Source organism: Salminus brasiliensis, chromosome 1 (assembly GCF_030463535.1).
Source record: "Salminus brasiliensis chromosome 1, fSalBra1.hap2, whole genome shotgun sequence".
NCBI lineage: Eukaryota > Metazoa > Chordata > Actinopteri > Characiformes > Bryconidae > Salminus > Salminus brasiliensis.
The window spans coordinates 65,870,108-65,893,776 of record NC_132878.1 but is presented as its reverse complement, the minus strand read 5'-3'; the positions used below and the strand labels follow the sequence as shown (position 1 = coordinate 65,893,776).

The window sequence follows — 23,669 nt, the reverse complement described above, 5'->3', positions numbered from 1 at the left end:
TGGAAGCTTTTATCTTTGAAGCAGTGTTTTAATGCTCCATGTTTTGTGGTAATACGTGGTATCTGTGGTAATACACTGTGAACAAAAAGTGGTTCATCAATTTAACTTGAAAAATGACTTAATGTGGTAACAAGCAATTGAAATACTTTGAACGAACCGTTATGTAAAAAATGAAATGTTATGTAATTTACTTTAGTTGACTTTTAACTACTTGTTACCACATTAAGTCCTTTTCTTAGGCTGAACTGACAAACCATGTTTTACAGTGTTTTCAGGCAAGAGTGTGGCAACAAGAAGCAGACAGAAGATGCACATGTAAATGTTATCTCATTGAAATCTCCTCTTAATTCAGCGTATGGGTGCTCTGATTAAATCAAAGTCATGATGTTTAAAATCAGAATGTGTTTTAATGCTACATATTTTGCCTTATCCAAACACCATAGTCTCCTATTGTTTAATGCATTTATTTCAATTCAGATTCTCTCATGCTGTTGTTTTCTATTGTTTCTAACATTATATACACAGTATAATCTCTTTTTTTTTACTAGGGTCAAATTCTGCTGCACTGCAGAGTTCAGACTAATGAAAGGTATCAGTTTCCTTCATGCTTATAAGTCAGGTGTTTGTTTTAGTTTAGGTTTATTTCCACACATATTTCGTATATGCATAGCAGATTTAGCAGGAAAGTGACAAATGTTTTTAGTTGATGAAAAAAATATTATTCTGTTAGTCTGTTTGGTTGAACCCTCTTAGTAATTAAAGATGCATGTGATAAATACACCTAATCTGCTTGATCAAAACATTTACGCTAGAGTAACTTCCCATAAGAGACTGTGAGGTTCACATTTGATTACCATTGTGGTCCAGCAGAGGGCAGTGTTTAATAAAACATGAAGTGTTTAGCAGGCCTTCAACTTCAACACTGCTCAGTAAAAAAAAAAACTTTTACAGAGTAACCTGTTTATAAATAATGTGTATTTGCATTTCATTTGTGTAAATATGGACAATATTGATTTGTAGGACTTTTTCAATGTGGCACACTCAGATTCCGGTTACAGAACCCAGTTGCACCCAGTAGATTAGGTAGCATTATTTGTTTTAATGCTTCAGTTTCTTCTATTTCAGTCATAGACAAACACAATCTAACTCATACGCACATTGATATAGCGTATATGTGGATACTTACATTGAGTAAATATCCACAGTGCAGGGTAGAAAAACGTTGAAACTCTGTCTTAATGACTTCTTACAGAGTTCATTGGAATTGTGGGTTTCACAGGCACTTTGTCTATTAAAGGAAGGGACATAAAGCCTGGTTCCTGACGAATCTGTAAATCTCCAGGAAAGATGAGATGCAAGGACGAAAAGGCCAAGTTAGACCAATTGTCTACAAATGGAAAAATATTAAGGACTGATGCTACTCTCTTTAGGAGTTGGCATCCTGTTAAAATCTAAAAAGTCTTTGTTTATCTGTCCAACATCAAAACCTCATTCCCAATGATTTTGGGCTGCTTTGCTGCCTCAGGACCTGTGCGCCTTGAGCGATAATGAATTCAAAAGTGTATCAACTTATTTTACAGGAGAATGTAAAGACAGCAGTCAATGATCTAAAGCTGAATACAGGCTGGGTAATGCAACAAGACAATGACCCAACTAAAGAATGGTTGTCACTGAAAATCTTTGTGCTTTAGAATTAAGTCTAAATCCTGACCTCAACCCTATTGTGATTCGGTGGCATGATCTAAAAAAGATTATGCATGCTTGCAAAGAGGAGTCAATAAAAATTCTTACTTGGGTTGACTTACTTTTTCTAGCCTGCACTGTGGATAAAAGACATGAAGAGTACACCTACTGTATGTTATTAGTTTAGTTAGATTGTGTTTGACTACAGCTGTGACTTACATAACAACCAGATCAATGCAGAAATCCTTGTGCTTCTAAAGGGTTTACTTACTTGACTATATTTACTTGATTATGAGCTTAATAAAGTAATCAGAACCTGATTTATTTATGTCTATATATTTTTAATTTTCACATTTTTCAAAGGCTACCCTAATCCTGTTTACATCATATCTTGTGTCTCTTCTTGCTGCATGTGTTCCCATAGGAAACTCAAAGGTAACACCCAGCACACAAATATAGCTGCAGCCTGTCATCATGTGAACCTCCAAATTTGCCTGTCAGAGAATATAAATCTCACATAAACCGTCAGTCACACTTCTACAAGCAAACAGATAACTGTAACACCCACCAGCCAGCTACTTTGAAATGAGTTAAAGCTATAAGTAGTAGTTAAAAAGGCATTTTTGTTTACTTCACATTTTAAAAGTGTCATTTTGTCATTGCTGCATGATTTGGAGGTGAATCTTAGAATGGGGTAGAAACTTCAGCTATGTTTACCCAACCCACAGTTATATTGAAGGGTCTCGGCCATTTTAATAAATGCATAGTTGTGTACATACAGACGGATGAGGTTTACTCACAAATATTTTTTCATCTGCTTGGCTTTTAGCAGAAGGAATTTAAAGATAAATAGATTATTAAACCAGGTTCGTGCTACTTTATTAAACTAGTGTTTGTTAAAATATGAAGTTATTTAATTGAATCCCTTTATAAGGAATTAAGTTGTGAAATAAACCTAGTTGTTTTATTGGGTGGCTTTATTAAAATGCATTAATTTTAACATGTCTACACTGTGAAAACCAAGTTAAAGTGATACATGTGTGGATGTAAAAGAGACCCCCCCCCCCTTTTTTTTTTTTTTTTTTTCAAGACATTTCAAGACATTGTTGCATGATGTAAACAGTCATTCAGAGTGGGGGTTTGGTGTGAAATGGTTCACAGTAGAGAAACCTACTGACTCCTGAACCTACTGATTTCTTTACAGCAGTGCTGTTGACAGGAACCAGGGCTCACCATGACTGCAACACACATATGACTATTTTATTTACCATCCAAAACCACCAGTGAACCTGTGAAACAGTTAACCGCACATATTCTTAGGCCACTATTTTCCCTTACAACTCCCAGCATGGACCCCTTCAACATCAGCAGATGTTTTCTCATAGTCAGTCAAATGTTCTTTTAGTCATTTCATGCAATACCTTTGAGTAAGGGAGCTTCCCTCGACCCTTACAACCACAGGGAAGAGTTTTACACCAAATCACTCTAATGACTTTGTTTACATCTTTGTTTAACCCTTTCATTTCACTGAAATTATTTATTTGATTTTTATTGTTTTTATTTTATTATTTCCTTTGAGAGACCACCATCAGTAGTAGAACTGAAGTCAGGAACATAGCAGTAGAGTTCATAATCAAGTTCATTGATTCATTAATAATTAATTAATTAATTGCTTAATATAACTGATTTGTTCATTATTATGCATATTTTATTAATTTACTTATAGGGTGGTATTCATCACACGAAAAAAAGAGGAAATTAGACAGAAAACTGGACTGTGAGAAACTGCCCACTGGAGTGGGTATTGTGAAGCTGCCCAGTGTGAGCGTGAGTGGTCACCCCCCCGAGTTAGTTTGACCTGACGCTGTAACATGATCCGCCCTGCAGCTAACTCGTGCAGTTTCTCCACAGTGCTCAGTCAGCCCAGCCAGCACGGAGCTCCTCTGACTGCAGCGTGGGCTACATACACTTGGACCGATATTGGAGCCCACCGGCGCAGATCTCCTTGTTTTTCCCTACAATGACAGAAGAGATCTCACACGAGGAGTAGATCCGTCTGTGGTCAGCTTGTTTTGGGTCAGGGACAAGAAAAATGGAACCAGTAACAAAGTGGACACCAAGCCAGGTGGTGGACTGGATGAGAGGTATGAGTCTTCTACTTTTACTAGTCAACTTTCTCTCAGTGTTTTACTGGTTTTGGGTCCAAATTGTGGAAGGAGTGGTGTCCCTAAATTGTTTAAGATCAGTGCTCTCAGCAGTGGCTGTGTAAACTACACATGCTGTACTATGACCACACTTTCTCCCAGATGTGGTTTAAATCTTAAACACTTTCACCTGCTTGGGAATCTTTAGGGAAAAAGAAACATCTGACCCTGCTGTTGATGGTAAATTGCTGGGTAAGTTGATAGTAAATAGGATCATTATAGTGATACCACTGGTCAAGCCAAGCATTAATGCACTCTGAGCAGAGCACAGGCTCAGCATCAGTGGGACAATGTACCTCCAATGCACTTTTTTTCTCTTCCTATCATGCAGTAAACTCTTCAGAAACATACCTTTGTTTGTGTACAGTTGTGAGTTTGGATCTCCCTGTCCAAATGGGATAGTGACAAGTGAGCAAACCCTCTACAGGACACTAAATATGGCCTTTTCCTGCTGCTTTTAGAGCACATTTCTGCTTACTTGCTGAATTGACCAGTCCAGGCTTTTGCACACCACATACTTAAGTCAGTCATGCAGAGTTTTCTGGGAGATCACACATTTTCTACAAACATAACAAGACTATTACAGACAGCATTCTTATAGGGCCTAAGATCAGCAGAACAGCTACAGTTTTATAAATATTTGGACCACATACTGAGGAAAGGTCAGGTTATGCATGTGACTATATGTATATATGACCTTATGAATCTGGCCTGCTCTTCTCTGCTGGGATATTCCACATAGAAAGCTAATTTTGCATGAAATTTGCTGTTATTTGTTGGTCCCCAAACATTTCCTCGGTAACACAGACTCAGACAGACAAGACTTTTCTCTTTCATTTTCCTTTGTGCTTAGATTTCCTGTTTATTAAGAAAAAGAGAACATGTGTGACCTGTTTAGGGTTTCTTTCATGTAGTGTTTGCATTCAACTGCTGCTAATACAACATGGGCCTCAATGTGTCACATGCTGTAAATGCCATATGCCCTTAGTTGTAGTTGCCTGTAGTGTAAAACATGTCAGTTAAGTGCAAATAGTGCCATAAAGAAAACGTAGTAGCATCTGATTTTACTTCAGCCTAAAGTGCTGTGGGTGTTTTTCTACTTTATGCATCTGCCTGTCTCTCAGCCTCGTTTCCACATTGAGGCACATTCAGCTGCATGAACCCTTATATAAAACTCATTAATAGTGCTGTTAGGTGTATATATAAGATATATAAGATGATAATACACTTGCACTGGGACAGAGAATGTTACATGAAAAATGGAGCTCAATAAGTGATTCAAAGATACAGAGAAAATGGGACCCCTAACAACCGTGCATGACCTGGTAGAACACCAGAATTGTCCCCGTCAGATTAACATCAGATACAGTATTTGAGGAGAAAACCAAGCTCCGCTCTTGCTTCAGACCTGAAAACGTCCACAGGTGTTTATGTTCATCCTTCCACTGTGAGAAGACGACTCAGTACTGTGGGTCTAAAATGATGAAAGGATCAAGAAGCTGTTACTGGACAAAGTAAGACGTCCAGACTCCAGCATTATTGAAGGTGTTTGAGAGGACTTCAAGTGCTCTGACTTCAAAGACTAAACTTTTGGATCTCCTGCCGATTTCTGCAAAAACACAGAAAGTGAGTCTCCTGAAAAGAATGCAGACTGACGTGAGGGTAAAGAGTGGCTGCACTAAATACTAAAACATTCTATTATGTTTAATTTAGTTGTAATTACATTTAATTGTTGAGGTTTTAGTGTAATGTTCTGTTAAACATGTTTGTGCTTTTTTCTTACCGCTGAAAAATGGCTGTTTTGACTGGACATTAAATAAATGAAGGGTGGTGTTTGTGGTCTTTACTCCCACCGCCTTCATACCTAACACAAATGCATTGTGTTCAGCAGAGGCACCAAACAATGAAGCTGACCCAATACAAAGTGCACAAAGCTCAGCAGCCTGCAGTGTTTATACTGACTGGGCTGACCTTTTGCACAGATCTCAGAGCAGTGCAGAGAACAAGAAACTTCTGGACCCCATTAAAGCCATCAGATCAGTGCCTCCACTAATTTCCCCACATCTAATAATGATCTTCTTGACACTCTTTTTTATTGTCTAATGAGACAATAATAGCACAACTGAATGTGGAGGCTGAGAGTAGGCACTGCCATGCCTGTAGACCTGTAGACAAAATATTGCACAATAAAACTCTGTAACACATCCAGACTGCATGAAATCTGGCTGGTCTCAGATCAGCTAAATAATGGTGTGTGCTCACATCTTTAGTAAACAGCAGGTTTTAATCTGCTGAGCCATGGTTTTATTCAGCTCTGTGTTGACGCAGCAAATTCTACAGCCATCGATACTCTCTCCTTACATCACACACAGACACAACACCTGCTGCTCAGCCCGAGTACTAGTCTGACTGCACACAGGGACATTCAATATTACAGCATTCTTTCCAAGTAGGCTGTTAGACTGTGAAGCAGTGGATACACGGGTCCAGTGAAGTCGGGCCTTTGATCCAGTTAACAAGTACAAAACGTGATGAACTGACCTCTCCATGCACTGCTCACTGCTCAGAAGTGTATTTTTTTATAGCAACTGTTGTTAGGTTGGCTAAAAGACTAAAAAACTCTGCCATGCTAAAATCATATCTGATTTGTATGTGTTGAAAGTGTATAAAAGGGACTGGGTATAATCTGGCTAATTTTAGCATGGCAAGTGAAATGACCGTATTTGCCCTAATTGTGTGTGCTGTATTGGTCTGTGCACCAAACCATAGCCTCCTTACACGTACTGTTACACCCCTAATAGATACCTAGATAAATAAATGAAGAGAAATATAAATACAGGAATGCTTAAATGCTCTAGATTGTCCAATACATGGTAAATTCTTTTTCATGTGCAAATGAACCTGGGGATGAAGGTGTTCTCCAGGTGTGTCAGTTTGAAATATATAGGGTAAAAGCCCTGAAAATGCCAGTTGTTTGACTATTTAGCAAATCTTTAGGTAATCCGTGGATTATCAGCAAAGAAACGTGACAAACAAATGCAGTTTCACTGAACTTTGGTCCTGGCAGTAAACGCACGTTAAGTGGAGAAGTGAGAGCAATCACAAGTAAACAATACAACCGAAACCAACCACTACCCATATGGTCATAAATTACATGCCCTTTAGTGAGTCATAAACGGAATATACATGACTACATACACTGCCTGTTAATGTTTGGAGACACTTGGACACACTGAAATGTTGTGTTATTTCCAATTAGACCAGCTTTATTTACAAGTGAACTATATGCAGGCAATGCAGCTTCAGAACACACTGGAGCTCCAGTCTGTGCTTTTAACAGTAGTTTAGCATTTAGGAAAAAACTTGTATAAAACTAAAGATCAGAATTGTTTCTTGCTATAATCAGTGAAACAGTCACTTAAAACCAATGATCCTCATAGGACACCCTGAGTCTGAAAATGCACAATAACGGTAGAAAAGATGAAGACATAATTAATGACCAAAGAATAAAGAAAACAGAAATTGTGCACTTAAACACACATTATACACATTTATTTTATTATATTTTTATTTATTGTTGTTCTGTTTTATATCCCTGCTAAAGACTCTACTTTCCATGCTTATGGTTCATTACTATTTTATTGGGTATGCATTGATGCATTTATTAAAGTTGACTAAACCTACACCAATTCCTAAAGCATTGCAGGTGTTTTTATTACTGCATTGAAAAGCTACAGTGAGAAACTTCAAATGTTACGCTATGTTGTAGATCAGCTCAGAGTGTGAGCGGCAGTAGATTGTGTTTGAGGGTGCTACAGTTAGCAGTGAGAGTGTGATCGTGTGCAGACTTGTTTCTCCACATGTTTCTCCTGACAGGTGCAGTCATAGAGCATAAACACAGATGATGCACGATGAAACTACAAAGCTGCTGCAGGCGCTTTCTGTCTGTGATAGATTTCTGTTCAAAGTCTTTTTTCATTATTTCTAATAATATTAAGCCACATTTTGTTCCAGATAAATTTAAAGAATTATTCTATGACATAGATAGAAAAGAATAGCCTACGGTTATAAATAATTAGTGTGGATGTATCAAATAAATAAAAAAGAAAATAGATATGTAATACCCAGAATTTAATACCCAAAAATAAAAAATCACATCTTGATTTAAGAAACTTGACATGAAAACACTGACAGTATAGTACATTATGCTTGAAATACTGAATAATTGTAATGATTTAATTTTGGGTTTTTTTTTATTTTTTCAATTTGGCCAAATTGACTGCTATCCCATAACTATGGAAATGGGTGTTGCACAACCTTGGAAATCGTTGTAACTGTGCCAGTGGGTGTGGTGTAACCATGGAAATGTGTGTATTATAACTATGGAAATAAGTGATCTGTAACCGTGGAAACAGATGCAGCATAACCATTGAAATTAATGTAACATAACCATAGGAATAGATGTTGCATAACCATGGAAATAGGTGTTGTGTAACCATAGAAATGTGTATAGTGTACTCATGGAAATTGGTGTAACATAACCATACCACTGGGTATGGTGTATCCAAGTAAATGGGAGTGGTGTAACATGTATCCTTGGTGTAGTTCTACCATTGTATTGGTGTAATTCTATCAGTCAGGATTTTATTTCTATCATGTGGATTATGACAGCTGGGCAGTACGACTTGGCCGGCACCATCTACAGAGTTCCCATACAAGCAGGCCATCTCAAAGATGCTGCCACACTGGACTCAAAACAGTGCGTAAAAATACTAATGCAGACTTCAGCAATACCGAAAAAGACTTGACCCCAAATACATCTGCTATAAACATTATACAGAGCACTAAACGGTTTTGTTAGCGTAGAGCAGCTATGTGCTAAGCTTCAGCACTAATCAGTTTCTTCCTCGGTTTGAGGAGTTTAACTATGACCCTTAACTTGTCAGTGGTTCCTCAAGTTAGCATTAGCTAAACATAATCACTCTTATAGAAAGCCCAGTCAGTAATAGGGCTGTATTAAGACCTGAATTGCAGCTGTTTCCAGCAGGTGCTGGTGGATGAGTTATTAGTTCTTACTGGTGGGCTTTATCTAGGGTTAAAGGGTCCTGCAGTAATAGGTGAAGGGCTCATTTTTGGGATCGTGGACTCCTGTTCATGTTGACCTCAGTCATTAGCACAGACTGGTGTGTCACAGTGGTTCAGGCTGTCGTTTTTTACACCTTTCAAAAAAAGTTTGGATGGGTTTGCTTTATCATTTTTGATATAGAGTAAATTAGTAGAATTTGATATGCTCAGAAATATGCATTGTTACTATAAAATGTAATCACCATGCGTATTGGCTGATCATTTTTTTTTTTTTCAAAAATAGGGTTAGATTTGTCTGATATTTAAAGCTGAAATGAGGTGGCGTTTTTGACCAATTCCAGATATCTGCATTTTATTCATTTGACTGTTTTTTTTTAACTACAGTAATAAATTAGTTAGTTTACTGCCAATATTTGCATTTTAGAAATCTTTATGCATCAAAATTAGCCAAGTCTTCTGTAGTTGAATATGGATTACAAATGCTGGTGGGATTTACTTGGAAACTGTAATTGTAATGCCTTTCCCTGGCTGTCAGGTGAACAAACGTATTACAGTCATCCAGCTCCAATTCAGTGTGATCCAGCAGACAGGCTGCTGTTATGTCACTGCTGGAGTTGGACCAGGGAACACACATGGCAGCCTGTTTTGAGGGAGAAGGGAATTCTTTCTGTCCAAACTATTGCTCTTAAACTGTATGTTTCTTCATTCTCTTACTGTCTGTACTTTCTTCTCTCCTCTACAACCTTCTTTCTCTTAACTTATCTTGAAGGGACTGTGGGTGGGCCCGTACTTCATTTCCTCACTCCCATAGAACAGAACTTACACATGAGTTTCAGAGTAATTGCTGAATAATGTATAATGCCTACCAAATAATTAATGGGAGTCACTGAATACATAGTAGCTGTGACATGGGTTTCATTACACCTTCGAGGGGGAACACACTGCTGACCAATTACACATGTGTTATCCTGAATATTAAGCAGTGTGTATATGATGGTGCCAATGGTGCGAAATACACTGAAATAGCACAGATTAGCATTCTGGCAGCTTTTATGCCAAAATATACCACACAATATTTCACAACTGCATGAAGGACGCAACTTAGAGCAAATAATAATTTATGCTGCATATGTCATGCTAGAAAATTGTAATAATAAAAGTGTACTAAAACTGTGTTTTATGCTCATTTTTTGTTGCTGTGATTCCTTAATGAGGAAATGTGCTCCACCTGCTGTGTAAAACCAATTAGCTTGATCTTGCCAGTTGACCAGCTAAACCAACACAAACAAAAACACACCATATGCTTGACCATATTTTTTAATGATCATAAGCAATTATAATACAAACATTTAATGTTTAAGAAGCAGTCTGGAGAGTAAATTGCTGAGGGGGACAAGTTCTCCTTAAAATATTAAAGGGCACATGATTCATAGTGGTTGCCAAAAAGTTAATTAAAGTCACAAAATAATTCAGAGTGGTTACATAGTAATTTACTGTGGTTAGTTAGTATATAATTTATAGTAGTTACCGGAGAATTCATTTTGGTGACTGAAAAGTTCATAGTGGTTAACAAATAATGATTAAAGTCACTGAATAATTCAGTGGTTACACAGTAATTCACTGTAGTAAGCTACTAAATCATTCATAGCGGTTAAAGAATAATTTATGGAAAAAATGATTCAAGTCACTGAATTATTTGGTGTGGTTGCAGAATAATTCATAGTAGTTAGTGAAAGATTTATTGTAGGAATGATTCTTAGTGGTTATCAAATAATTTGCAATAGGTACTGAATAATTAACATAGTGGTTATTGAATAAATCCTGGAAGTCTTTGGGAAATTTATAGTGGTTACTAAATTATGTAAATCAGTGGTTGAGTGTGAAAAAAATGCACATTTCTTTCCAAAAAAGGGGGAAAATATTTAATTGTCTACATAGAAAAGCTAAAAAGGAGGACAAGAAGCCCAAGTAGTAATGGCCATGCACACTGTAGCTCATGTGTAGCAGCAACACAGCCTTTTTTAAACAATTCATGGTAGTTACCAAATGGTTCATAAGAGTTACTGAATAATTCATGGCGGTAGTAGAGAGAGTAGCAAGCAGTGTGGTGTTACTGAGCTGGACTGGACCCAGATCAGTCCATCACCTCTGGCACGTGCTCTGCCGTCTGAGCTGTGAATAAGTGGAGTTTGGCCGGGGACAGCATTCCAGAGCCTGGGGATCAACAGAGGGAATATTTACCTCATTACCCCTCCCCTCTGACCCGGAGGAACAAGAACAGGCTAGAAAGTCGATAAAAAAAGCATTTCAAACAGTTCTTCCATTCTGTGGTCATCACATCAATCTCCTTCACTAGCAGAGAGGAGAGCATGAGAAGGCCATAGAGAAACAGAATAAGAGAGATAACAATAAACAGTAAGAGAATACAGAAACACAATATCAGGAGAGCGTCATCTAAATTAGAGTATATATTTAATGTGACAGTTTTATAAGTACTTATTGCACATTCTTTTCAGAGTTTTAGTTTTACAATAGATTAACAGTTATTGTGTTGTGTATTCCTACTTGCTGTATGCCATGGTGTTTAACAAATGCAGAAAATAGCAAATAGCAAAGTCAGTCTCACAGGAAGGATCGGGATTGTTCAGCACAGTGGGTTGTTTGTTATTGTGTTTTTGAATGTAAATGCCTGGCAGTTAGATATTGTATATGTCGTTTGCTTTCTGTTGGTAGTGATTAACAGTGTCTGTGCTGGATATTCTGTTGTTCTGGTGTCCAAATACTGCATTAAACCATTTGTTCTGGGTAATGTATTTAATGAATGTAGTGTTTATATAGGTGTGGTTGTATAGCTTTAACGGCATCAGTAACAATATTTAGTCAGGCTTTTCAGTACAGACCTGTTTAGAAGCCATTTTATATAGATAACAGTAGATAACAGTAATACGTTTATTATGATGGACCAGGTGGATTTTTGATAAATGTGTGCAGTAATAGTGGGTGCGTTTTAATTAGCTGGATTCCAACTGATTTCTGCATTCTGTTAGAAACAAAGAAGGAAAGGTACCAAGGGTTTAATGTAGATCAGTTCTCTCATTAGTAACTAGTGGATAAATGCTAAGTGTTATAGCCTCCTCCTACAAGATTAACCTTTCTTCACAATCAGACTGGACACAAGTCCACCTTTGTGCAAATGTAAGAATATGACTAGTCAAGGGTTAGTTGAGACTGCTTCCAGGCCACATTTGTTCTGTATTTTTATATTGTTTGTGGAGTCTTTTAACCACTTACAGGGATGCCTGGACAAACTGGTGGTGCTATTAGAAGTCTGTAATAACACTTTTGGCCTGCTGGCAGGACATAAGCTTTTTGAGAGGTTAAAAGTGAGCTTCACTCGCTGGAATTTGGGACTCAGGACTAGTAATTTAATTCACTGCTATTATTACTGCAGTACCTCTTAATTTATCACATAGGTCTCTAATTATTTGTATGAAATTCAACAGAATTCAGTCTGCCTCTATGACTCTTTTCTGTTTTGCAGGTTGCAGATTTTTGTTGTATAATATTTTTTCTGCAAAACTGACACATAAATAGTTTTTCATCATATTTCAATCATTGTGAAATATCTCCTTTTCTACGTACAAACACTAAAAAAAGTTTAGACCAGCATTACTCATTTGATGCTGGTCTGGTGCTGGTCCCGCTGGTCAGCCAAAATGCTGTTTTTTTGCTGGTGACCATCTATACTGGTCTGTGTCGTTTTCTGAGTAGAGACATGACAGAAAATACAAATAAATATAGTGTTTATAAAATGAAGTTGGTCTTAGTTGAGTACAAATATAAATAAAGCAGTACAAAATATCATATCATAGCTCTACTATTAACAATGTGAATACACTCATGTACGAGTATAACGCAGCAAAAAAAAAAAGAGTATGCCTCTACTCAACACTAAAGCATTTTCAGACAAATCCTGAGAACAATAAACATTCCTCAGGTCCCTGAAGAGCTGGTGCAAGAGCTAAAGCCTGATACAGTGCTACTGACTGTATACACAGTAACCTTCCCATTGCCAGACTACTGACTGCTGAAAGGCAACAAGCCAATACTCTGAAACAGAGAGCTCAGGATGGAGGGGGTGGTGGTGAAAGGGAGGGAAAGAGTGAACTGTAACTGAAGACTGGGAGGCCTTTTGTTACAGTGGGGTGGTTGTGCTACACCCATGTTTTGTACTTGTTAGTAAACTGGATGTGGTTTAAAGGGAGTATGGGGAGGATGTTGATCAGTAAGTTTAACAGAGCCCCACCAGGGTTACTGAGTAAAGTTACTATCTGTACCCCTGTTGTTCCATCATATAACAACACCTTTGAAAGATACTGTGACGATGGTGCTCAAGACAGGAGGGTAACCAAATCCAACAAAAGTTACAATTTGAAAAAAATACTATGTATTCAGTTATTAATTTGGCTGACATATTCTAAGATGTTTCATGTCAAGTAGGATTTAGGGATGGTTTTACGTGGCCAAACAAAATCACCTTCTTCAGTCACTCTTTCTTCAGTTTCTCCCCACCTGTGTGATTGATAGCAACATGTAGAGCTGTGTAATATGACAACATTTTCTCGCATCGTGATCATTTTTATTATCGTGGTACACAATATGCTTTTAGAGCACTGATTTACTGCACGTTATAGTTACAGATTACAAAGAGTGTAATCTGTCTTATTTAATTTAAAAGAGTGCAGCATATTTTGAGTAGAAACCACAGTACTCAGTATGGGAGAGTATTTGGATAGCAGTTTTTTTTTTTACATTTACGCTGTTGGTGCATTTTGTCTACATAAAATATTGCTATAAATATCATATATTGTAAAGAAATATCTTTAAATATTGTGCTATAAAATGTTTCCATATTGCCCAGCTCTATTAACATGCACTAAGGGCTCTATGTTAATGCTTAATGTGGCGAGTCGGCCTTAGCCGCTGCAGTTTGAGCTGTTTGAGCTGTGTGCCATCACATCTGCGGGAATGTTCTCAAGCAGACAGCACTGATGCTGAGACATACTTCCACATTTTCTCATGCCATGCTCAGGCTTTGAAGCACGGTCCAAGCCGGCGAGCTGATTTAAGCTAGGTGGTGTACAAAAAACCACATTTGGGTTTGAGTCTCATCTCGTGGGAACGTTTGGCAAGGTTTTACATTCCGACAAAAGGACTGGTTACTCAGTTACATTGCAGTGCGAGTGCAGAGAGAGTGGATTTTACATGCTAATGAAAGTGCTGGAATGGAAACCTGCAAGCTAACTGCCATAGCTCTAGACCAGTGGACCTCACTGTTTTTAACAGTGAAGGAGTCACATATTCAAGAGAGAATTGACAGGAGAGCCACACTTACAAGCAATCACCAAGGGCCTATTCACTTAGGCTGAATGGGCCTGCTAAAGTGGCAACAAAGCCCATTGCTAAAGCGCCAGTAAAATACAGCGTGTACCTAAAATGGGCCAGTACAAGGTAACAATTGTGATATGTTAGTCAATGTAGCCTTTTTTTTAACAAGCTAAAAAACAAGCTTGTCAAATTTCTGTAGTATTTTGTGTGCCGCTGTGTTTGCAGAACGCTACCTAGATTCACTAGCCTTATACAAAGTAAATGATCAGCCCATTTGGGTTCAGTGTTGTAGTGCCATCACAGACGATACATGAGGGAGCAAGTTTAACAAATGGACCTGCTCTTTATTAGATCGTTCACACCTACAACACCCTGCCAGTGTACTTAGTGGTTAAAGTTAGGAGTACAAAAACTGAGGGAAGCCAGTGGGGGTAAACTAAACAAGCCAGGCTCCCACTGGTGGTAAACACAACAAATACCAGCCAAACTTTCTGGCTAGCTCAACAGCCACACATCATTGTAGTGAACTAGTGAAGTGCTAACAGGCTACTAGACTGACAGTTGTAGATGTTTATTGAGTTACAAAGAAACATATGGGATATACAAATGGACTAAATAAATATTTCTGGTCATTAGTTTTAGCCAACATAGGCTTTTAAATGACCCTGGTTTGAAAATAGAGTAGTATCAGTAGAGCGTGGCTGCACTGCCTCTAATGGATCTATTGCTGGGAACTCTCTCTTTCTGAGGATGGAGAATGCAGCTGTTGTCCTTTGGGTGAAAGAGGGGTTGCCGTGCTTGGCAGCGTTTGACCTTTGCTCCCTCTTACCCCCCTGTCTCTCTCTGTGCCTTTGATTAGGAGAAATAGAGTCTACCCCCCACAAAGAGGCTCCATTCACTCTGCTCTCACTGCAGCAGCAGACAGAAAGACGCATGGATCCCTCCCCCCACCGCCGTAAACAGAATATACGACAGATAAATGACCTCAACACTTTCTCTAAGCTTTCCATTTCAGTGTCTTTGGTCTGCAGCTCAGTGTCTTTAGATGTTTATGCATTTAAAATGAGTTCCACTGTAATAATGAAATGGTAAATATTTAGTAAATAAAGAATAGTTTAGAAACGTAAATGTTTTAACTGTAAATAAATACCAAAATCAGAACATTCATGTTCAATTCTACCAGTGAAAACTGACAGTTGTGTAATGTAAGACATTAGATAGATAGATGGATAGATAGGAAAATATTGCATTCAGCAGCATAACACAGTAACACATTATAGGAACAGTGCAGACAGAACATTAATATGTGTATGATGTGAGTATGTTTTCATACGTGAAATTAATTAACTTCCAAGGAAAAAAGCTTTGTGCTCCATTTAGTTTTTCTTTTATGATTTTTAAAATTGGTTTCTTCAGGTTCTAAATTATGACTTAAAATATTGAGTTTAGCTGCCTATATGATGGAATGACTGAATTATGCACAAATATTTTATATATTTTAACTGAAACTGATTTTTTTATATCAGATATTTCAGCTTTGACGAATATATGTTAAAAATGTATTTTACAGTTAGGGCCATGCCTAATGGCAGGTGTGGGCTAGAGGAGTGGAGCAGTGAAACTGTGTACACTAGAATGATGGTGCTCCAGCCATACTTTTATGATTTGAGTTAAGCATGCAGTCCTGCAATACAATCAAATCCTTACAGCAATGCTCCATTAGTGTCATTCTTTTTATTTTTTGACATAATGTGAGTATGAAAGTTGTGAATACATACACTAGGAGACAGAGACTCTCTTATATGTATAATAATATGCAAATATTTTATATATTTTAACTGAAACTGATTTTTTTATATCAGATATTTCAGCTTTGACGAATATATGTTAAAAATGTATTTTACTTTTTAATGGAAATCCACTAATGGAACTCAGATTAATGCCGTAAATGAAAACTGGTCCAGGAACCAGGCTCCACTATGTGTCACCAGTTAGGGCCAACTTTGTATAATCTTGGGCTACTACCTCTCCATTTGGTGCATTACTCATGTGTAAACATAGATATGTACACACAAAAAGTTTGGTGGACTCTCCTGCCACCCCATGTTTCCCCATGTTTTTGATTGTCTTTCTCATATACATCTCAGCAGAAATGTAAGATAAATTACAAAAACAAAATGTACAGACATCAAATATGGTCTACGCCGATTAGCATTTTAAAGTTAGGAGAGGCAGATAAGACAGAAGGAGTAAGTAAAAGACTTCTGCTTGGGAAACACAACAGCCATCTGTCGTCCTGCAGGCCAAACAAACAGAACACGTGTGCTCTTTGTGTGAGCATGGTGTTGAAGAGCAGCGTTTGGAAACACTACGGTTGTTGTTTCTGCACCTTTAGAGCAACTTAGTGAGCAGTTGTTAAATCATCTACGTAGCAACGGAGCATAACAGCACTCAAGGAATGAATGAGCCATGTGTGTATTTCTGCAGGTATGTGTGAACAGCTTCATATGTGTGAACTACACTGACAGTTGTGCCATGAGTTTGGGTTTCTGGATCAGGAACGTGAAAAGACATTCCAGGGTATTTACACTTTGATAGCTATTCAACTTAAACTAGAAATCCATCATTATACAGTCGTTTGCAAAGACAAGAAAACTAGAATTTAATTAGAATTTAATTAATAAATAAAAAAATAATAATAAATAAAGTGCCATATGGTATGTCCAAATGCATGCAGCTACTTTAAGTTGCACATATTGCTGACACAGACAGCTTGTCTAGTTCCTGTTGAGAAGTATACAATAGTCAATACAATAGGACTCTCTGGAGCAGATCAACATGAACCTATTGGCACCATGCCTAATGGCAGGTGTGGGCTAGAGGAGTGGAGCAGTGAAACTGTGTACACTAGAATGATGGTGCTCCAGCCATACTTTTATGATTTGAGTTAAGCATGCAGTCCTGCAATACAATCAAATCCTTACAGCAATGCTCCATTAGTGTCATTCTTTTTATTTTTTGACATAATGTGAGTATGAAAGTTGTGAATACATACACTAGGAGACAGAGACTCTCTTATATGTTTATGTGTGTTTTTTGTATGGGCTGCTTTGTGAGATACTCGTCAGATAGTCGTCAGGTCTGAGTAAAGACCCTGTGTTGACTTAGTGCTCCAGTGTTTGCTCTCTCAAACTCAAACAGTGTCAAAATAGGCAAGTCCGTCAACACTTTCACTGAAAGAGCCCCTGTGTGATTTCTCCTTCTCTCTCTGCTTCTCAGGACTGGACGACAGTCTCCAGCAGTACATCCCGAACTTTGAGAAGGAGAAGATTGATGGAGAGCAGCTGCTAAAGATCTCTCACCAGGACCTGGAGGACCTGGCCATGAGTCGCATTGGACACCAGGAGCTCATCCTGGAGGCTGTGGACCTGCTCTGTGCTCTGGTCAGTATCAGAACCGTGGTTTGGTTAGAGTGGAATGTAGAAGGTGGTAAATGTCTTCCTTAACTAAAAGTTCAGGAATGCATTCACCAAAATGTAGCTTAGGCAGATGTAACTTGTTTTCACAACAAGGTCACTGTGTATATTTTTACATACTCCTTTCCACACCATCAGACATCTCAGACAATTTGTTATTGTAGGTAACGAATGGGAACAGCTGAAAAGATGATTAGTGCTTAGTTTGTCTTTTAACACTTGATAATTTAAAATGTGATTCATCAGCCAAGACATGTAGTAGAGCTAAGAGGTTAATGTAGCTAACAAGTAAAACCCCAAGCTTAAACCCCACCAACTAGCACACACACACACACACACACAACTCAAACCATGTGGAGTTGTTAACTAATCTTAAATAAACTTGCTTTTGTGGTTACTGGCTGATCTCAGGGGCGCCAAGTGCGGACACAAAAAGCTGGGTCCCCCCTGCAGCCCCCTTAACAAAGAGGGCAGTACAGTGACAAAGCAGCACACCAAAGTAAACAAAAACATAAAAAACACCATAAAGCAGAGGGCCACGTTTCCCCCGGAGGATCAGAAAGTAGGTCTTCCCAGTCCAGTGCCTCCACAGTAACACTTCATTACAAAGTGTCGCTCTAAGAGAGGGTATAAATACATGGGGAAACAATGAGACTCTCTAGGATTCTCCAGTGGAAAGAGAAAGCTGCCATTACCATGGCTATGGACAGATGCTTTGCTTGTTCAGCTATCATCATGTGCTGCGTTATGGCCTAAAGTCCTTTGTGCATAACATAAATGATATTTTACTATATTATACTGAACGTGGAAGTGTACACTGATGCTCATGTGCTGTTGGAGGGTTTTATAAACCGCATTTCTGTACAAAGTTGTGATGCTTGGGGGGTTATAATATCAGGAATGTTGGTGTATTCAAGAGGTGTATAATGTAAGAAGTTATTGGGCAGTTCAGAGGGGGCATATTATATATATATATGCCCCCTCTGAACTGCCCAATAACTGAAATAATTAAAATGGTCTAAAATTGCCCCCCGTTTTAGTTGTCTGGCATTTGTATTTTGTCATTTTTGTAGTTTTACAATTATAACCTGTAATATTATCTCAATTCTCTCAAAAGCATGGAGAAATACATTCATTCATCGTTCAGAATATGAAGAATTACATATATTGACAAGATTAAGGCAATTTCTCCTGCCAATATATTATTTCTTCTTACTGTTATTGATGTACATTTGTCATTATTATTATGGATGAGTACACAGTATAGTGTGTTTATAGTATATAGTCTAAATTATAGGTGGAGGCTGGAAGAGAAAGGGAAAGAAGGGACTTCCCAGAAAGTCCAGTCAGCTGACTCTCTCTCTCACTCTCTCTGTTTTCCTGCTTTTGCCTTGGACCTCCTCCTCTTCCAGCTGTAAAGGGACCACATGCCCTCCGCATAATGTGGGGGTTGGCACTTGAATCTGTGTAGATGTGTGTGTTTGTGTGTGAGAGACGTGTTGAGTGTAAGCCAGTGTTTGCTGCTGCTTTGTGTAGATACTGTATGCAGTATGAATAGCATACAGTATCAGCTCACTGTAGAAGAACATTAGCCGGTTAGCTGGAGTTATCAGTGTCCACTCTCTATTGTAAAGCTGAACTGAATGAACTCAGCGCTGATAGACAGGAGCACAGACAAGAGGGCTTTATATTGCAAGACTGCAGGAGTTGCACTGCATTAACCAATCACGAGTGATATCAGGATACACTGCTGTTCAGAATAGCTCTATTGCACTATTCAATTAGGTTCACAGCCCGGGTTCTGTAGTGTAAAGTGTGGGATTTGATTGGCTGATTCATACAAAATCATTATGTTGTTATTTACGGACTGGTTCATCATTTAACAATTATATAAACAACATGAGTGGATCATAATGGGGGCCAATCTGGTCCGGTCATTTTATAAAAAAAGGTTTCCACCAAAAAACATTACAGTCTCATTATATAATCTATTTCCTAAAAATGAAGTAATTTTATTTTAATATTAAATAGCAGCAGCTAAACTGTGGGGCTGTATTTTTAATAGAAACACAAACATCGAGTCTTTATTGGCTGATACTACGCACTGGAACATTTTTACTTAAAAATATTGGAAAGTTGTTTTTACACTGTCTTGGTAACACTGGCATCTCTGAAACTGAAGGTGAATTTTTATTAATTTTTTCAGATATGAGCGCAATATGTTATTATGTGACGGTGTAATATAACAGTAGACCCAGGCGTTAGTTTGCAACAACCACTTGCAAGTTCAGTGCATGATGTCAGCATTTTCAAAAAGTTGTGTTATGCCTGCCCAGACGAAAACGCTCAGTTCAGAAGGTACTCAGTTCAGTTGGAATGGTCTATTACATGGCGTGTGGGGTATTTTATGGGTGCTATGCATTGATTTTTTTACCCACAAACCTTTCTTTACATTTCCCCGGGGCATCTTTGTGTGGCTGTAAGGCTGAAGGCACACAGCAGAGGTGCAGAGGAAATGAACAGGGTGCAGTAATATGTAGCTGGAATAGACATTACATGCTCTGGGTGAAGGGAATGAGGCCGCAGTAGGAATGTTCTGGAAGATATCTCCTGGAGAGCAGGAAACAGATGTGACCCACCCACCTGTCAGAAAACCCCCCACCCTGCTAACACACACACATGCACGTATATGTTCAGTGTGCAAAGGCAGGAAAACGTGTCATGCCATTGTTCCTGCAGTTTCCGTCCGTTAGAGTCAGATGATTTGTTCTGCCTGTTACACTGTGTTGCTCATGTGAGCACTGGACTGGTGGTCAGTACTTCTTTCTCTGTCCCCATACAGCTGCTGTCTAGATTTACATTCCTAATTTAATAGGTCCTCTTTGCCCTTACCCCATTATTTGCATGTAGCTTCGACACACTTGTACAACAGCGATGGTTTGGATAAAATTTAACTCATGCTCAGTTTTTACCAGCAAATGCAGTCAACCAGTGGAGATGTGTCTGGTGTCTGAGGTGTGTCCACTGGAGCTATGAGGCTAATGTTGCTAACCAGTATGGGGATTCTAGTTAGTGCTAAACTAACAACTGCACTGCAACATTTTTGGGTCGTTCCAGATTAAACACACACATTTAAAGCTTGTAAAAGACTAATAATAATATTTCAGTCAGCTTTTACGTAGCAGTTTTACAGGCTCTCTTTTAAGCAGCATTAGGCAAGAATGGGTATTATTTTGCTCCTGGCTTCCCCCCTCAGTGTAATTCACTTTTACTCTATTGCAAGTCAATCTACTCGTGCCTTGAGCACCCCTGCAGTGACACGCTTTATACATGCATTTCTGAATAAACTTAGACCCGGTTCACATGTATTTGAATATTTTTAAATCCGTTTTTCCATTTTTTCCATTCACTCAGAGATGAAAACGTTTGCATGAGCATGCTGGCCCTGTATGGGACGACAGTACCTCATGAAGAGAGACTGTTCACTATATAGGGATTAATGAGGAGTTTGAGATTCAGCCAGAAACATGCATTCATTAGCGTCCCCATTTTCTCCATCCACACAACACTGAAAAGAGAGTTTTCAAAAATTTCCATTTTGAAGAGCGTTTTTGAAAAGCTCAGTTTTCAATTAACAAAAAACAGTGTTTACATGTGGACGGGAGGCCAGAACACAGACAGAAATCTGCATGTGAAAGTGAAAAAAGCATGTGGACGGTCTCAGTAATATTAATAATTTTAGTAATATTAGTAATATCACAGGATTTAACATATTTAGATTTTAAAATAAAACTTTCATTAAAGTTACACAGCGTAGTTAGCCGCAGGCCAGGCATGGCAATGGCAGGGACTTTATTCTCCCTATTACAGTGTAGCATCACATTGATGATTTTGGTGAAGGTGAAGCTGCTACATATTGGTGTTTTAGGTACAGAGCGTTGACACTGAGTTGTTTTAAGATTATATATATTAAGTTTATATATGGGAAATTGTTGGTGGTGTGTGACATGATTGGATTGTGCAATTGATACCAGTCCTTCCACAAACACACATTAGCATAGCTGGTCATATTACACTGATATGAATTTCTGATTACTAATATGCTTCTTAACTTGGACAGGTAATTGAGTGAACATATAAGTACTCATTTTCGAGAATACACGTACAGTTACTCCGGCATTCTTCCTCTTGTTCTACAGTGTCATACAGTGTGAGGCTACATTAGCATTAGCAAACTTTACACACAGTTTTAACTAACTGACGACATATAAGATAAGGTGCCAAAGTTCCATCGCTTTACATGACAGTGTTCCCCGTAGTTGACTGCAGATGTTTCTGAGTAATGGCCTGTGGATAAAGCGGTTTAGAACATCTACATGGTTTGTGTGTGTGTGTTTGTATGTGGATGGTTGTGTGTGTGTTAGAGACAGATACCCTAACAGTGACAGCAGAATGTTTGCTCTCAGTCAGGCTGTGTGTGGCAGTGTGTTAACAGACCCGTCCTGTCTTGGGTTGGATTCACACCTCTGTCATGTAGTTCATTTAGGAGGAGGCACTGATAATAAATGCTTCACATTAGAGTCTGGAGAGAAGAGTGGATGAGCTCTGTTCTCAGGGTTCTTGCCACTACCATGTCAGTGTCACTGTAGTGCTGAGAATAGTCCATCACCCAAATCACCCGTAAAATTGGGTTAACAGCATCCTGTGGTTAAAGCCTGACCTATGATGAATGGGCTAGCCGAGGGCTAAAAGTGGGAATGACAACAGACTAAAGTTTTGATCCGACCCAAAACTAAATAAAGCCCAAAAGCCTTATTCATTGCCGAGTTGTACCCCAGCAAGACTGGGAATGCAGTCTGAACAGCCTCAAGAGTTTCCCAACTAAATTCTGTCTGAATCTGACTGTATCTTAAAACCGTACCCAAACCTGTCCAAATCTGACATTAAAAGGAACACGCCAGCTCTTGAAGTGGACATATACAGTAGGTGTGCAGCATGAAGTGGTCAGGGATTAAAAGCACAAGACAGAGGTTTGTATTAGATATGACATATTATGCATGGGTGTCGGTATGGTCTGAAATCAGTTATAAATGCTGTATGGGATATCAGAAAATCTGTCCTAAAACACAGCACACATTTGCATTGGGTGTTAACTGTGTAGAGAATAGCATGGTCTACTTTTAGATGATCATCTTAAATGTTCATTAATAAGGCCTTGTTTAAAAGCTTAGTAGCTTTAAAAAGAACAAAACAGCTAGTAAACATATATGAAAGTGATCTGATTGGCAGTAAAACTGCAGATACAAAATAATATAATTGTATAGGACACTATCATACAAGACGTGTATATCTAAAATATAGTTTATTAGTCCCAGATTAAGTTTAATTGTGGTAATATGTAGGCTATTATTTGTAAAACACCATTACCATTACAGTTTAGTATAAAGACTAGGCCAAACCCATGACCACAGTAGTGTGGAATATAGTTTTACTACCACTGTTACTTTTTACATAAAAAAAAAAACGATTCGTAAACACTGAGCCACGAGAGCCAGAAGGCAACACATGGAGCACGGCCCACATCTACAGTGACATCACTCTGGTGCAGCAGAGAGCAGAGTTTTATTAGTGTGAGGTGTGGGAGTCTCATATGGACACAGGCTTAGTGTGAAAAGGAGAACTCTTCAAGCAGGTCAGCCTCAGAATGACAGACTCCACTATTACTGTCCAACTTTTACTGAGCAGTTTAAAATTAGTCACTAATACAAACAGAACATGTCAAAGTAAAAAGTCACTAATACAAACAAAGAAATACCACAACATACTTTCAAAT

General features: G+C 38.4%; 1 protein-coding gene across 1 annotated transcript in view; it reads left to right on the top strand.

Annotated features, from left to right (window-relative positions):
• The first annotated feature begins 3,606 nt into the window (after positions 1 to 3,606).
• cnksr3 (cnksr family member 3) overlaps positions 3,607 to 23,669 on the top strand; it is a 32,200-nt gene continuing 12,137 nt past the window's right edge. The window contains exons 1-2 of the mRNA XM_072686825.1: positions 3,607 to 3,827; positions 17,640 to 17,803. Of these exons, the coding sequence (XP_072542926.1) occupies positions 3,776 to 3,827; positions 17,640 to 17,803 (216 nt within the window). The 5' untranslated portion in view covers positions 3,607 to 3,775. The remainder of the gene's footprint in view (positions 3,828 to 17,639; positions 17,804 to 23,669) is intronic.